The sequence below is a fragment of the Ahaetulla prasina genome, chromosome 1, assembly GCF_028640845.1.
Source record: "Ahaetulla prasina isolate Xishuangbanna chromosome 1, ASM2864084v1, whole genome shotgun sequence".
NCBI lineage: Eukaryota > Metazoa > Chordata > Lepidosauria > Squamata > Colubridae > Ahaetulla > Ahaetulla prasina.
The window spans coordinates 128,613,535-128,628,691 of NC_080539.1; the positions used below are offsets into that span (position 1 = coordinate 128,613,535).

The 15,157-nt window shown below is 36.2% G+C and overlaps 1 protein-coding gene across 4 annotated transcripts in view; it reads left to right on the plus strand.

Annotated features, from left to right (window-relative positions):
- Positions 1 to 747: 747 nt before the first annotated feature.
- SNX14 (sorting nexin 14) overlaps positions 748 to 15,157 on the plus strand; it is a 48,066-nt gene continuing 33,656 nt past the window's right edge. For 3 of the 4 annotated variants that reach the window (XR_009154198.1, XM_058175534.1, XM_058175543.1), the window contains exons 1-8: positions 748 to 5,063; positions 7,250 to 7,370; positions 9,776 to 9,852; positions 9,943 to 10,021; positions 10,566 to 10,609; positions 14,279 to 14,366; positions 14,618 to 14,702; positions 14,840 to 14,996. Coding sequence is in view for 3 of the 4 variants with exons in the window: in XM_058175534.1 (XP_058031517.1) it covers positions 4,924 to 5,063; positions 7,250 to 7,370; positions 9,776 to 9,852; positions 9,943 to 10,021; positions 10,566 to 10,609; positions 14,279 to 14,366; positions 14,618 to 14,702; positions 14,840 to 14,996 (791 nt within the window). In the remaining variant the exon portion in view is untranslated. Of the gene's footprint in view, positions 5,064 to 7,249; positions 7,371 to 9,775; positions 9,853 to 9,942; positions 10,022 to 10,565; positions 10,610 to 12,956; positions 13,216 to 14,278; positions 14,367 to 14,617; positions 14,703 to 14,839; positions 14,997 to 15,157 lie in introns of those variants that run through there. The other variant, XM_058175555.1, reaches the window with a different exon arrangement.

Below are 15,157 nucleotides of genomic sequence, written 5' to 3' on the forward strand. Positions count from 1 at the left end.
AGCTTCTAAAATCTTAAACTTGATAGGATGAGGTTTATGGAATTTAGGTTTGCTAAATGTAGCCTTAAATTTTGATTTCATTGTAATCCTTGGTATTGGCAATCCCAGTGCCAAGGAGGTTGAAATGCTCCCTTCAATGAGGTTGTAGTGCCAACTGGCATCTTTACTGTCATGGTTTAATGAAGACCACTGTCAAGGTGTTCATGCCAAATCTAACCTGATCCTTTATAGGAATTTTAGAAAGAGGGAATACCATCTTAACTTGGATCTTCCAAATCCCTCCCATTGCTGAAAAACAAACTTAAAAGTTTTCAAGCATAACTGATTTTGACTGGGTGGGGGGAGTAAATAATTATTTATTCAGAACAAATATTGATGCAGATGAAAAACAAAAATTTACAATAATATGGAAGCTGAAATTGTAATCATATGTCCGCAAGAGAAGGTGGGCTATAGGATACATGTCAAAATGGACTGGAATTGACTTATCTGTAGAGTTTGTAAGCAATGGTGAGTAATAAGTAACAGAATCTTGACAGTGTTCTCGAATAATTATGAATTCAAGCCATTCTGACTTTTACAATTAAACATTATTTGCACTGTTCTGACATTGGTGCATTTTTTTAACAGTATAATGATAAAGCTACAGTAAAATGCATGTGGAAACTTGTATTGTGGAAAAATTGATCTTTTAAGAGAAAATGTTAATTTTGAAAATTTTAAAGTTGAATATGTAAAGGAAATGAGATTTCACTAATGGATATACAGATATATGATTTTAGATACTGAATTGATCATGACGGATGTCAGTGTTGTAGATCACATCAACATTTATTGAAGTTATCAGAAATGATGCTTACAAAATATCACACATCCTGTTGTCATATTAAGACAGAGGTTTACTATTGTATTACAGCAGGAATGTTGGAGGTATATAATTCTGTGTTAGCTTATATATTAATGAAGGTATTTGTGTTCCAGAATTGAGTAGCTTATGCAAGTTACTGTTGCAGTTTATAGAAGACCAAGGATTGGAACTAGTCTATTTTAATGAAAAATAGTATTTCTTGGAAGCCATGTTTAAAACAATTATTCTAGACTTCAGTCTATATTACATAGTGTATAGCCGAACTAAAGTGAATTTGATAAGCAACTATGTTTGCAAACATTAGTGAATATAAGAAGTGGTGAGTAAACTAAATGTGATTGTTTATACTCTAACAAGTATTCTTATATCACAGATAGTATATAAATGAGCTTGGCTGAAATGGAAAAAAATCCGGAAATCCCAGGGCTTATAAACTAGATGTGGGAGCTTTAAAAAAATCCTGAAAGAAGGCAATTGCAACTATTTGAATAGTTTGCTATGTATTGGCATGATCATCAAAAATTAAATTTAAGACAGTCTTTATAGAATATTCTGACAAGAAATAATTAACTGAGAAGTGTCAGCTACATAAAGGTATCCTGTAATTCTCTTTGCCCTTTGGTATACAAGATGACTTTTAAAGAAAACTGTAAAAAAGTATGCATATATTTTTGATAGTCCTTGGTAGAAAATTACATTCTATGAAGTAAATAGAGGACGGGTGATGTTAAGCATACTTTATTACAGTAAAAGATGAAAAAAATCACACATTGGAAATTAAACTCAAATGATGATTCCAAAAAAGGATATTCCTTAAAAGTGAAATAGTTGTAAATTGCTTAAGATTGTACAATTTACGTTTGAGATTAGAATCAGTATTTGCTTATAAGTTAAATATGAATGCCTAACTGGATGCTACATTTAATCAAGCAATGAGTTTGTTGGATTTAATTGCTGCAAAAGAAACAAACCTGTGACATTGTATGTACTATAGTTGTGTTATGCCAGAGTATTCCAGTGAAAAAAATTACACGTTAATACTTTTTAGAACAAAATTTCAACATGTTCTATGAAGTGTATACTGCTTCTCCCTCCCAAAAAAGACTTGGAATTCTAGGAGTAGTACATGTGTTGAAACACTTAGAAACATAAAGTTAAACAATATCATACATATTTAATCCTAATATTCACACACCCTTCTAGAATAGGGATATGTTAGTATGATTGTCTGCTATTCTGAAGAAGTGCACAAACAATGCAGGTAAGTAGGTAATAACATTTTGGTATGTGCGAGTTAAAACAAGTGAGATAAAATTCTTAAATGGAAGGAATTCCTCCATTTTATCCCATCTGCATATAAAAGATGGGAAGAAGGAAAATTTGACAGTATTCTGCCTAGCATACTAACTCACATTCAATTTGGAAATGTCCATGAATTCACAGATACAGGGATTAGGGGTAAAATGATGCAAGTTGCCCTTTGAAATGTTCTCCCCCCAGAAGCAAGGCGAGCTCCCTTTTCTTGGCCTTTTGGAAAGGTCTATAGGCCTAGCTGTGCTGCCCACAGAGGAGCACATAATTGTGGAGACGTAAAACATGCTAATTATATATAGCTTTTGTGTTTTTATGCCTACATATACACCACCCAGAAATGTTCTATAAAGGGAGATTGGCAGTTTCTAAATATATAGATTAGATTAGGAATAGAAAAACCATTCACAGAATATTAATATACGAGCATTCTTACCTTGAACGCAGAACGTAACTGCTTTAATAATCCACTGTACTCCAAATGGAATCATGAATAAATATGCCAGTACCAAAGCACTTATTTGTAGTGGGATTACAGGCTGGGACACGATATATGAGAAAATTACATGTACAGACATTGAGATGGTTGTGTGAAGAATAACCAGACTTGCATTAGTTTTTAAAACTATTCAAATCAAACTCATATTTGCTATTTGGGAGGGCCCATTTTGTATAGTTTGCATTTATATTTAGTAGTTTAATTCTGAAACTACTTTTAATTTTTGTTGGATATTGACTATTTCATTGTAAGCTAAAGTAAAAAATGTGTATGCTTTGTTAAAATTACCTATTGAATTTACTTGAAAGAAAAATGTCTAAACATAAGGAAACTACAGTACTTTAAATTAGTTTTGGTTTTAAATGTCCCAAGTCATGGGTTAGATTGTGGGAATATGGTATGATAATGAATACTATGCTTTTTGTTCATGCTACAAAACAAAGCTTAAAAAGATTTTTTAAAACTTATACTTAATGATCAGGTCACACTGCATACATAGCAAGCCACATTAGATTTATCAAAGAAACTATTTTTCCACAAGTAAATTTCATATGAATTTTGACTTGCACAATAATCGTAGTTACCATTATGGATGACAACATTATTAAAAGACTACATCCCAGCATAAGTATGTGACAAAACCATCTTTCAATATAATGCAGTTACTTAAACTTTAAAATACAAAACTCAAAAAGTTTCAAATACGTGTTAATACCTCAAAGAAAGAGTGTTACACTTTCAGCATTAATAACTAAAGACATATTCCATAAACGGAGTTCTCCATAAGTTGGGTTTCCTGTTCTCATGCATCTAATTTCATTGGATAAGGGGCATGACAGAAATGTCCAAAAATTTCCACTTGGGCCAAGAAAATATTTTAAATATTCCTTTAAATATTTCAAGCCCAAATTGTTCATGGTTTTAAAGATATAGATATGGGATTGGAAATACTTTTGGAAGTCTGTTAAATGTAGTGGGATTATTTCTTAGCGCAGCTGAGTGGTTTCTAGAGCAGGGGTCTCCATCCTTGGCAGCTTTAAGCCTAGCTGGCTGGGGAATTCTGGGAGTTGAAGTCCACCAGGCTTAAAGTTGCCAAGGTTAGAGACCCCTGTTCTAGAGTAATATAGATTATTGGAGGGAAGAGCCCTGGGATATGCATGATAAAATTGCCTTAAAATACAGCAGTTGTCTCCTCCCATTATAGCCAGGAAAGAATAAGGTGTTTGCAGGGTTTAACAGACTCGTTTTTAGCATCCAATAAACAGGCTTGTAGCCAGCTTTAAATTGATCTAGAACAGCGACTCAGTAAAATCAACGTGAATTGGTCAGCAAACACATAACCACTTTATCAAGAAACGCTAATTAATAACCAAGCCTGTTCCACTTCCTCGATAACTTAGTAATTAAGGAGCTACACAGATATCGCGTTAGGGGAGCAGATGCATTCAATTTATCTCTGGTATCGTCCAACTGGTTTTGCATTGGAAGTGGTGAACGGGAACTCTACTCCTGGGATTGCTGAAGTAGTATAACTCCCAACATCCCTCAATATTTGCCATAACGGCTGCAAACGAACGGATATTGGAATTTATATTCAACGACGTCTGGTCCCCAAGTTTACACCCACCGCTGAAAAACCATCTTTCTGCCATTTTTTACCGCTATGAATTTGTGGGCAGGATACGCTGCAATCAAGCCCGGGCATCTCGAGGGAAGAAAAGTGATTTTTTGGGGGGAGGCGTTTATACAGTTTCCAGGCTTCAGTCCAACAGAAAGCGAGCTATTCGGCGTTCCGGGCATCTGGGCAACGATTAGCGCCGCCATTTTAATGGGCTTTATTTCCTCCAGGCTAAAGGGCAACCAAAGGAGTCCCGGTAAGGGCGGAAGTGCCTCCTCATCCTGCCCCTTCTTGTTTGGTCGATAGCTTTTGCGACTCGAGAGATCGCGAGAAGAAATCGAAAAGAAAAGAAAAAACTCCGCTCCTTCCAAGCAGCGGTGTATTGGTGCTAACTAAGAGAAGCCGGGTGGGAAAGTAAGCAAGAACGGCTTCAGGGGCCGGCGAGGATTATCTTCCGCCTTGGAGAAGCGACGCTATTGGTCTAGCCCTCCGCCACGTGATGCGAAGGGCTCGAGTGTTGGAAACCGGAAGGCAGGGGCTTTCGGTCCCTTCAAGTGTGCTACGGAGCGCCTGGGGATCCTCGGGTCAAGCTGAAGCCGGGGGCGCAGTCTCCCCCCATCCTCCAGGATGAGGTGGGCGCGCGCGGCCGTGGAGAGGCTGTGCCAGCGCGCGCGCCGGGTGGACGTTCTGCGCGAGACCTGCCGCCAGTACCCTTTGTTTTGCTGTATCCTTTTGGGGTTCAGTGTGGCAACGCTCCTGCTCAGCCGGTAAGGAGAGAAGCCCGCCTGGGTCCGGGTCTGGTGCTGGCCGATATGAGCGAGATGGCTTGGACTTCGTTACATGTGCTGCTGGCGCAGCTTTCTCTCTACCGGGCGATGGAGGAGGAGATGACTCCAGAAGGAAAATGATACTTTTTGATAGGATGTAAAGAAGGGGAAGATGTGCATGATTTCTAAAAACAGGCAAAGAGGGACTGTCTTGTGATATGACTGGGATCCCTCGGTACCCATATCAGTTATGCCAGTGGTTCTCAAAAGTATGTAGCGCTGCGATCTCCTAAAAGTCAGTGGATTTCTGTCACAGCCCCCGCCCCTCCAAGGAAATAATTTCATTGGGTTGGAGAAGAAAGAAAGATGTGTGTTACTTTTATGAGCTTTATTCCCACCACCACCACCACCGCAGAGTTATCGGATCTTGTGGAACTGTAGCTGTAGGACTTGCTCTGGCAAACGAGGAATAAAGCTCAGAACCAGTTTTGGTAATGTCCTACTTTAGTGTTGCAAGTGTGGTTGCTTATTTTTTCCCCGTGGGAAAAAATTTCCCACGGGGCTCTGGCTCACTCATCTAGAACCCCTGGCCAAGTAAGGATTGGATGCTGATATGATCAGATACACAGATATGAAAGTAGCTGGATTGTTTTTCCTTCCCCCAGCCATTCAGTTCACAGTACTATAGGTGGAACTCAAGCATAGAACACATCTGTTTCACCAACGCCAGTCAATTATCCAACTTTGCTAATTTCTTACCATATGTTTATGCCCTTCCTTTTAAGCATGATTCAGGCAGGTAGAAGGCATAAACATAAATGAACATGTATGGTTGTTTTTCTTCTTACCAACTTTTTAAAGGAGTCTAGCTAATTTCACTTTTTGCTTCTCTCTACAAAATCCACTTGTAAACGAGAACATTTTGTTGTGAAGGAGGGATTTATAATTGTTCCAATATAAACAAGACTGGTTTGAATTCAGCTTCAAAACTTCCCCTTTAGGAAAGAAAGGACAGTATGAATTGTCTAGAGATCTGAGAAAGGATATCAACTCCTTCTCCACTAGTGAATTTTAATATTTATTTACAGTATAGATGTTTTAGAAGACTTAATAGGAATTATAGTTCATCACATCTGTTAATGCCAGGTTGAAGAAATCTGTACGTAAAGCAAAATTCAGATAACCAAGTACATTGTCACAATCTGGAAAGGACCGGTTAAGGAATACTATCTGATTTGTGAGTCTTGGAAGCATAGCTAAAAAATTTTTTTTAAAAGTAAACTGCTGTTCTGATTTTAATTGTCAAGACATAATAGCCTCCAAGGCAAGGTGAAACAGTGCAGTTGTGTTAGCAAAAAAAAACCCCCTGTGGTTAACAAATGACAGCTTCCTGCCATTTTCCCTTTTCTTAAATTGCTTTGTTTTCTGAATCTAGAGCAACAACTGCTTTGGAATTATAGAAGTAGGGATGTATAACCAGGGTTTATTGTGGGTTTGTATTTTTAGAATTTTTTTCCATTCTGAACTGGGGAAAAGATCAAGAGTAAGGGCCAGGTGCAAAGAACTTAACCGATTCCATCTGCAGTAGGATCCCAATAGCTGCTCTTTGGTTATTGTAAAGAGATTCCCCCTTAAATTGCTGAAATGAAACTAAAGCATCAAATCCTTCTTTTCCCAAACCAATAAAATTGCCAGTGTTTTTTTGAACCCAAGACAAATTCATATTTAATAAAGTATTTATATCATTTTGGAACTCTTACACTGAGGAGATACATTAAAAAAAGAAGTTGGGCTTTGGTTGTTATCTTCCTCCCTTCCTCTCTCCCCCATCCCTCCGTCCCTCCCTCCCTCCCTTCCTTTCTTGATGTATGATATTTGCATATTCCTAACTACAGTATTTTTATTTACTTATGAAATTTATAAGTCACCCATCTCACTATCCAGAGCGACTCTGGACAACAAAGTAACATTTTTTTCTTAAAAATATTAAATAAAATATTCTGTGAATTGACTACTGGGCCTGAGTATGCTATTTCTGAATTAAATACATGCAGGATGACTATTTTGATAGGAATGTAATTATACATTGGGCATGTAGATATTGAATATAATATTCCAGAGTTGGAGGCAGAGGTATGTTATTTTGCATTATCTGTTGGATTGTAATTTTTCCCTTTACTTTTGAGGTATCGTCACATCTTAATGATCTTCTGGTCTTTTGTGGCGGGATTTGTAACATTCTATTGTTACTTAGGACCAGATACCCTCTTACCAAATATTCTGTTTACAATAAAACAAAAATCCAAGGTAATGTATAATTTTGTCAGTGTACTTTTTATATTTTTTATGGAATAGTGAAATATTGCTTGTATTACCTGCAGGCTTCAGCATTTTTAAATGTAACATGAGAAGCTGGCATTTTAGTTCTATTCATTGCTAATTACTTTTAGTTGCTGTGAAGCAAATTAAATATATCCTTGGTCTAAAAGAAAGAATAAAGTTGTAGCAATAAACTTGTTATTGTGTTAAGCTTGTGTTAAATAAACTTATTCTTTTACTTTTACTTTGCACCCTTATATGTTTTGAAACATTTTGTGGTTGTTTTAACAAATTTGGATTCTGTATGTAGAGATTTATAAAGGGAACAGGAAATCCATTTTGCCATTGTGGATAAATAAAGTTAGTTACATTTCACCCATAAGTTTAATGGCATTTTTAAAAAAAGTTTTCATTCTTTTACCATTCTCAGAAAATTGATTGTAAGACTGTTCTTTAATCAATTAAATTACTTGATAGATTTTTATTGACTTAGGGTATATTAATAACATATAAAGAAATGTTGAGTTCACTGCATAAATACAGAATATAATACCTAGTAGTGAACTAATATTTCAGAATTGTGGTCAGGAAAACAATGTTCATCCTTATCTTGTTTTCTGTTGTTTTAGATCAGGGGTGTCCAAACTTGGTCCCTTTAAGACTTGTGGACTTCAACTCCCAGAGTCCCTCAGCCAGCAAAGCTGGCTGAGGAACTCTGGGAGTTGAAGTCCACAAGTCTTAAAGGGACCAAGTTTGGACACCCCTGTTTTAGATCATACAAAAATGCTATGAAACATGCATATTAAAAAAAAGCACACAGTCTTCAGATGTAGGTGTTATAAGAGTAGTGCTGGCAAGCCTATCATGCTGGAGAAAATGACTTGAAGTTGTAATGAAAGAGGGAGATTCTAAGGCAATTTGTATTTTTCTACTTACAGATATCCCTGACTTACGGACTATAAGTGAGCCCCAAAATTTATGTTGCTAAGCGAGACAGTTGTTGGGGGCGGGCTTTTCCCATTTGAAAACCTTTCTTGCCACAATTGGTATTAATTGGTATTAACTGCAGTAAAGTTAATACGGCTGTTAAGTGAATCTGGCTTCCCCATTGACCTTGCTTGTCAGAAGGTCACAAGAGGGGATCACATGATCCTGCCATGCTGCAATCGTCATAAATAGCATGCTAGTTGCCAAGCGCCCGAATTTGAAACGCGTGACCGTGGAGATGCTGCAATAGTCATAAAGTGTGAAAATATGTCACTTTTTTTCAGTGCCATTGTAACGTCAAACTGTCACTAAACAAATGATTGTAAGTAGTCAGCTAAGGTTTGATACTATTGCTGCTTTAAATAAAAAAAAATTTTTTATTTACATTTATATCCCGCCCTTCTCCGAAGACTCAGGGCGGCTTACATTGTGTAAGAACAATAGTCTCATTCTATTTGTATATTTACAAAGTCAACTTATTGCCCCCCCAACAATCTGGGTCCTCATTTTACCTACCTTATAAAGGATGGAAGGCTGAGTCAACCTTGGGCCGGGCTTGAACCTGCAGTAATTGCAGGCAGCTGTGTTTTAATAACAGGCTTCTTACAGCCTGAGCCACATAAATAAACCCAGAACTGACTAGTGTTAAAAAAAGGGAACTTGCAAAGTTTTCACTTTGCATTATTCAAGGTAAGAAGACTAGGTAATCTATTCCTATTTCCCTGATTTGGTTGGCTTGATGGGAAAGTTAGTTTTTTGGTAATAGCTAATAAGGATTAGTGGGGAGAAAGGGAAGGCAGAAGAGAAGGAGAAATGTTTTGAAAGTGGGATCCAAACTCTATACATTTGAGAATTGCTTCCATGTGTGAATTAACTGAACTTTCTAGCTGTTATCTCTCAAAATATATTTATGCCAGGGGAATAATTTCTATTTTTTCCATACTGTACAGGTGGTCCTCAACTTATGACCACAGTAAAGCCCAAAAGTTTGTTGTTAAGTGAGAAATTTGTCAAGTGAGTTTTGCCTAATTTTACAACTTTTCTCATCACATTTGTTACGTTAATCCCTGCACTTCTTAAATTAGTAACACGGTTGCTAAATGAATCTGGTCTCCCCATTGGCTTTACTTCTCAGAAGGTCACATCCGAATGTAAATCACGTGACTATAAGGATGCTGCAATGGTCATAAGTGTGAAAAATGGTCATAAATCACTTTTTCAGCGCCATTGTAACTTCAAACAATCACTAAGCGAAATGTCATAAGTCGAGGACTACTGGTAATTTCATTCCCTCACTTCCACAACTGACAACGCTTGATCAGTTTTGCTACCAAAAAAACCTTGGAATGGATAGTAATTTTACTCGTATTCTGAAGAATGAATTCCTTTCTATGTTTTCCTTTTAGCAATTAAAATTGCAAGAACAATCTTCCCAGAATGGCAGTTGTGCTATATGTGAAGATATCAAATGTAATAGACATGGGTGAGTTAAAATATTTCAGGGGGGTACTGGTAATTATATTTTCATATCTTAATGGGGATGAATGGAATATTTTTGTTGTTGTTTCTATAGACCTGCATCTCTATTAGAAGATTATCAGCCATGGCTGGGCCTGAAAGTTCCTTCTAAAGTCGATGCTTCCTTATCAGAGGTAATTGTTTATCATCATCAGTTATAGATAACTCATGTTACTCATTTTTTAAACCAGAAGTTTTTTTTTAATTGTAGCAATATCAATGGCTATTCTTCTTAAAATGCTTAAACATAAACATTTCTGTCATATTTTCTAAATCCCAAGATGAACAACAGTTTTCATTGTTTTTACAGTTGCTACCCTGGTAGAATAGTTAATCCTTTCTGGCTGCTGATAATATAACAGCATTAGAAAATCCAAGTGCTATTATACAAAGGTCTTTTAATCTGGATGCATGCAAGAATTTACCTAGTTGTACTCTTGAACCTATAACTACCGGTATGAACATAGATTCAGGTAGCCTTTGTAGTTATGTATGTTATTGAATATGTCCTTCTGTTGCATACCATGTCCTTGGTTATCTCATTTATTATGGACAAGCAACTTGAATTACAAAACTCAGAGTGAAAAATATTATCTGCCTAGTGTTCTTGCATGTTTATATGTGCTAAGTATTGTTGTTGGCTATTATACATATCTTAATTATTTTATTTGTTTGCAGATGTTTGAGCTAGTACTAGAAAATTTTATTTATCCTTGGTACAGGTAAGGTTTTTATATAATTTGCCTTTGAAATTCCATCTGATCTCCCTAAGACAATGTTTTGTTATCTTATTTTCAGGTTTATTTAGGTTCTCGGGGATAAAATCTATGACATCCAATATGATTTATGACAGGATAAGGACACCATATTTTTCGGTGTATAAGACGCACTCCCCCCCCCACAAAAAAAAAGTGGGTGGAAATGTCTGTGCATCTTATACAGCAAATGTTGCTGAAGCCCCGCCCACCTCCTTGCAATTTACCTCCTTGCAGCAAGCAGCTGATTGGTGGTTGAATCTGCCTCCTGGAATACTGCCTATCAGATGTTCCAGGCTGCAGGGATCGCCCCTGCCCGTTGCTGCCTCAATGCCCATCGCTGCTGCCATGCGTCTCATTTTTGGCCCATTCCAAGTGGTCGGGACATATGGCAGCGGCAGTGATCCCCACCCCCTGGAACGGGCCAAAAATGGGATGCGCGGAGGCCAAAAACAGAGCACACGGAGGTGGCGATAGGAGGCAACAGCGATGGGCAGCTACAGCAGTGACGGGCAGGGGTGATCCCTGCAGCCTGGAACAGCTGATAGGTGGTATTCTGGGAGGCTGATCCAACCGCCAATCAGCTGCTTGTGCTAAATCAGGCTGTGTTGAAGCTGACTAGGCTGTTTGCTGCAAGAAGGTAAATTGCTGGGAGGCAGAAGCAGAGGAGATATTTTTTCCCCTTGTTTTCCTCTCCAAAAGCTAGGTGCGTCTTTTACTTTGAAGTGTCTTATAGTTCAAAAAATACCGTAACTTTTTTCCCTTTCCCTATCAATATATTGGTATTTTGAGTGTGAGCCAGAAACGTGTGTGTGTAGAATAGGGTTATAGTAATAAATATAAATAGGGTAATAGTAGTAATGTATGTTGTTAGGATAACAGTAGGACACCTCACATATAGGCAATTGATTTTAATTATTAGTTTAATTAATATTTAACTTCTTTGTCCTGATTTTGCCCTTTCTTGGGAGCATAGCTCCTGGTCAGTGACTATTTTCTATGCAATACTGAAGCAAATACAAGTATGTCAAAATACTTATATTTTGGGGGGCAGTCTTCAGAATTGGTTTTGATGGGAGTTGGCAATTCTAGTTGCAAGACAGGATCCTGGGTGACGCAGAGTTTTGTTTATGTATATTTATAGCTTTTTGCCTGCTTAATGTTCCTTTTATTTCCTTTTGAACTATGATAGATTTTCAGCTTTTTGTTCCAGCCTCTCAGTTTCTATATAAGTTGAAACTTATATAAGTTTCATTTATAAATACCTACATTTTTCTTACATATTTTCTTCAATTTTTAAATAAAAGAAATTTTGATTAAAGGGGAATAATCCCATTATCTGAGGTATAACTTAAATCCCAAACCTCCCTGGTAAGATTTGTTCCAGTTTTCCAGTTTAAACTTTGCAAAAAAAGAAAGAAAGAAATTGAATTAAAATTTACTGTGAAAACTGCTAGGAGACCACTTCAAAGGCTTTCTCAAAATTCTTCATTTAACGACAATATTAAAGTGCTGCTCTTTAGGAAGTTACTGCAGGAAAAGTGCTGGCTACTGTTCTGATTTCTAATTTGCTTCAGCAAAAGGCGAATAGGGATGTAGGTTGCATGAGAAATGCAGAAGAAATAGAATAAAATAGAATTCTTTATTGGCCAAGTGTGATTGGACACACAAGGAATTTGTCTTTGGTGCATATGCTCTCCGTGTACATAAAAAAGAAAAGATACATCTGTCAAGAATCATAAGGTACAACACTTAATGATAGTCATAGGGTACAAATACGAATCATACTAGGAAACAATCAATATAAATCTTAAGGATACAGCAGCAAGTTACAGTCATACAGTCATAAGTGGGAGGAGATGGGTGATAGGAATGGTGACAAGATTAATAATAATAGTAATGTAAACTTAGTGAATAGTTTGACAGTGTTGAGGGAATAATTTGTTTAGCAATAATCTTTAGGAAAGAGGCAGGGTGGGAAACTCCCTTTGGTTTCAATTACTGGAGGCAGAACCTTCTGCTAGTTCTTCAGTTCCATAGAATGGTCACTATGGAATTGGAGATCTGACAGAAATGGGGTTCATCTCTTTTGAGGCTTTGCTTGCCTCAAAGAGGAGAGGAGACTTCAGTGCCCCCCACCCCCCCACCATTTCTACCTATGGCCAGAGAATGGGGGAAGAGAAGGATTTTCTGCTGTCATTTTTTTAACTTCCTTAGAGCGACTGTTCAAAGGAATCACTACTAACAGCAGCAGACTTGCTCTCTTCCTTTATTTATTTATTTTTCTCCAATAAAACTACTTTCCCATTCACAGATTAGATACTGCAACAAGTAATCCACAGTTGGTGGTGCAATCCTGGCATGTATCTTATGGAATATTATGGGATGTGTGTTGAAAATTGCCATAGTTGGTGAAGGGCTGCCATGTCTGATCTCCCATGGCTTTCTCTGGAAGAAAGAGATTAAAGACCCATTTCCTGACCTCCCTCATACATAGACCTCTTGAGCCTTGGCAGCTCTGAGGATCTGCATAATTGTCAAGAAAAGAGCCCTGTTGGACCCTCTGCCAAAAGGTAAAAGGCCCCAAAAACCGTTAGCAAGAATTATATTATTCTGCCCGGCGAGATTGGCCAAAATATCCTTAAATATGCATCAAATTATTGGAAATGCAATCACAAGCAGGGGACAAATTTCCACATGTGGTGGACATGCCCCAAAGCACAGGCATAGTGGTTAAAAATCCAAAAATGGCTAGAGGAAATGACAGGGGGGGAAAATGGCCTTGAAACCTGAATTATTTTTATTGGGAATTATAAAAAAGATTAGAAAAGAAATTTATTATTTTATACTCCACATAATTACGGCCGCCAGAATTTTATATGCACAAAATTGGAAACAAAGTTTCGCTCCCTCAAATACGATGATAATAAAAAAAGGGCTAGAATGTGCAGAAGCAAATAACTTAACAATGGAACTAAAAGACCAACAGGAAACGATATACTATGAAACATGGAATAGATGGTATAGATGGTTAGAGAAAGAATCCAAAATTATTGTATAAATGTAAGAGAACATACTATAGAGGAATGAAATAGATAATGTGTAATAGATAAGTATAAAATGTATTGAATATAGGAATTAGTAGCATATAAAATGTATGTGTATATAGTTGGTTAAAAGATAAAATAGATATTACCAATGATGCCGGTATCCGAAAGCTGTAAAAATGTAACAAAGATGTTAAAGATGTAAATGCTGAATAAAAATTATGTAAAAAAAAGAATTATATTATTCTGAACGCACATATGAATTATTTCAAAATTATGAAAATCGTTAGCAAGAATTATAATAATTATATATAATTATTTCAAAATTATGAATAGCATATTTGAGTAAAGTTCTCAAATTGTTAGTATTAGTATTTATGTTTACAGTCCTCGGAATACCAAAGGCTTCTTGATTTACAGATAAAGATACATAGGAAATAATATAAAGATTATAAAATGTATACGAAAATAAGGTTCACAAACTAATATAAACCTAAAATAAAAATTAATATTCTTGTTTGATAAAATTAAACCAACCAAAGCGCAGCCAAACTAAGATGGAGCTATATTTTGTTTTGAAATTTTGTAGGGAGATAACTGATGATGACTCACCTGTGGATGAATTAAGAGTAACATTACGATTTTTTGCATCTGTGTTACTTCGCAGAATTTACAAGGTGAGAAACACAGTGATAGGATCGATATTGTATTTAATTAATGGCTTTGAAGCATAGGCATAGTAAAACTATTTAAGAAATTATCTTATTGTAAACATAATTGTTTTGTATTAATCTTAATACTTGTGAAGTTCTCCAAAAAAATATTGAAGAAAGTTAATTTAGTTAATTTACTATAAATGAAATATATTTTGCAGTTACCTTTTTAGTTGCAATAGAGCAAATAATTTCTCTTTCTATTTGTTCTTCAGGTGAATATTCCAACTGTTATAACAAAAAGAATGCTGAAGGCAGCAATGAAACATATAGAAGTAATAGCTAAAGCTAGACAAAAAGGTAATATTAAACATTGCATGCCTTTTATTTAGAAATAAATTGACCTTTCTGCTCTTATATTTGCTTTTATTTTTCTTTTAAATATTGTCAGAAATGAATTTTCAAATGAACTTTACTGAATTTAATTTTTCCTACAGTAAAAAATACAGAATATTTACAGCAAGCAGCTTTAGAAGAATATGGACCATCACTCCATGTGGCTTTGAGAAGTAGAAGAGATGAACTCAATTATTTAAGAAAACTTACTGAACTTCTTTTTTCCTATATTCTGCTTCCAAAGGCAACAGATTGCGGGTATGTTATACTTCATGTTATATTATGAAGCTCTAACATTCAGTGTGTTTAAATTTCCTATTTTTGTAAAATAGAAAAGTTAACATGTCAGAAAATCTTGGTATGGGCAGATTACTCTATCAGTCTTAATTTATAACAGATAAATGAACTTGGAATAGTTG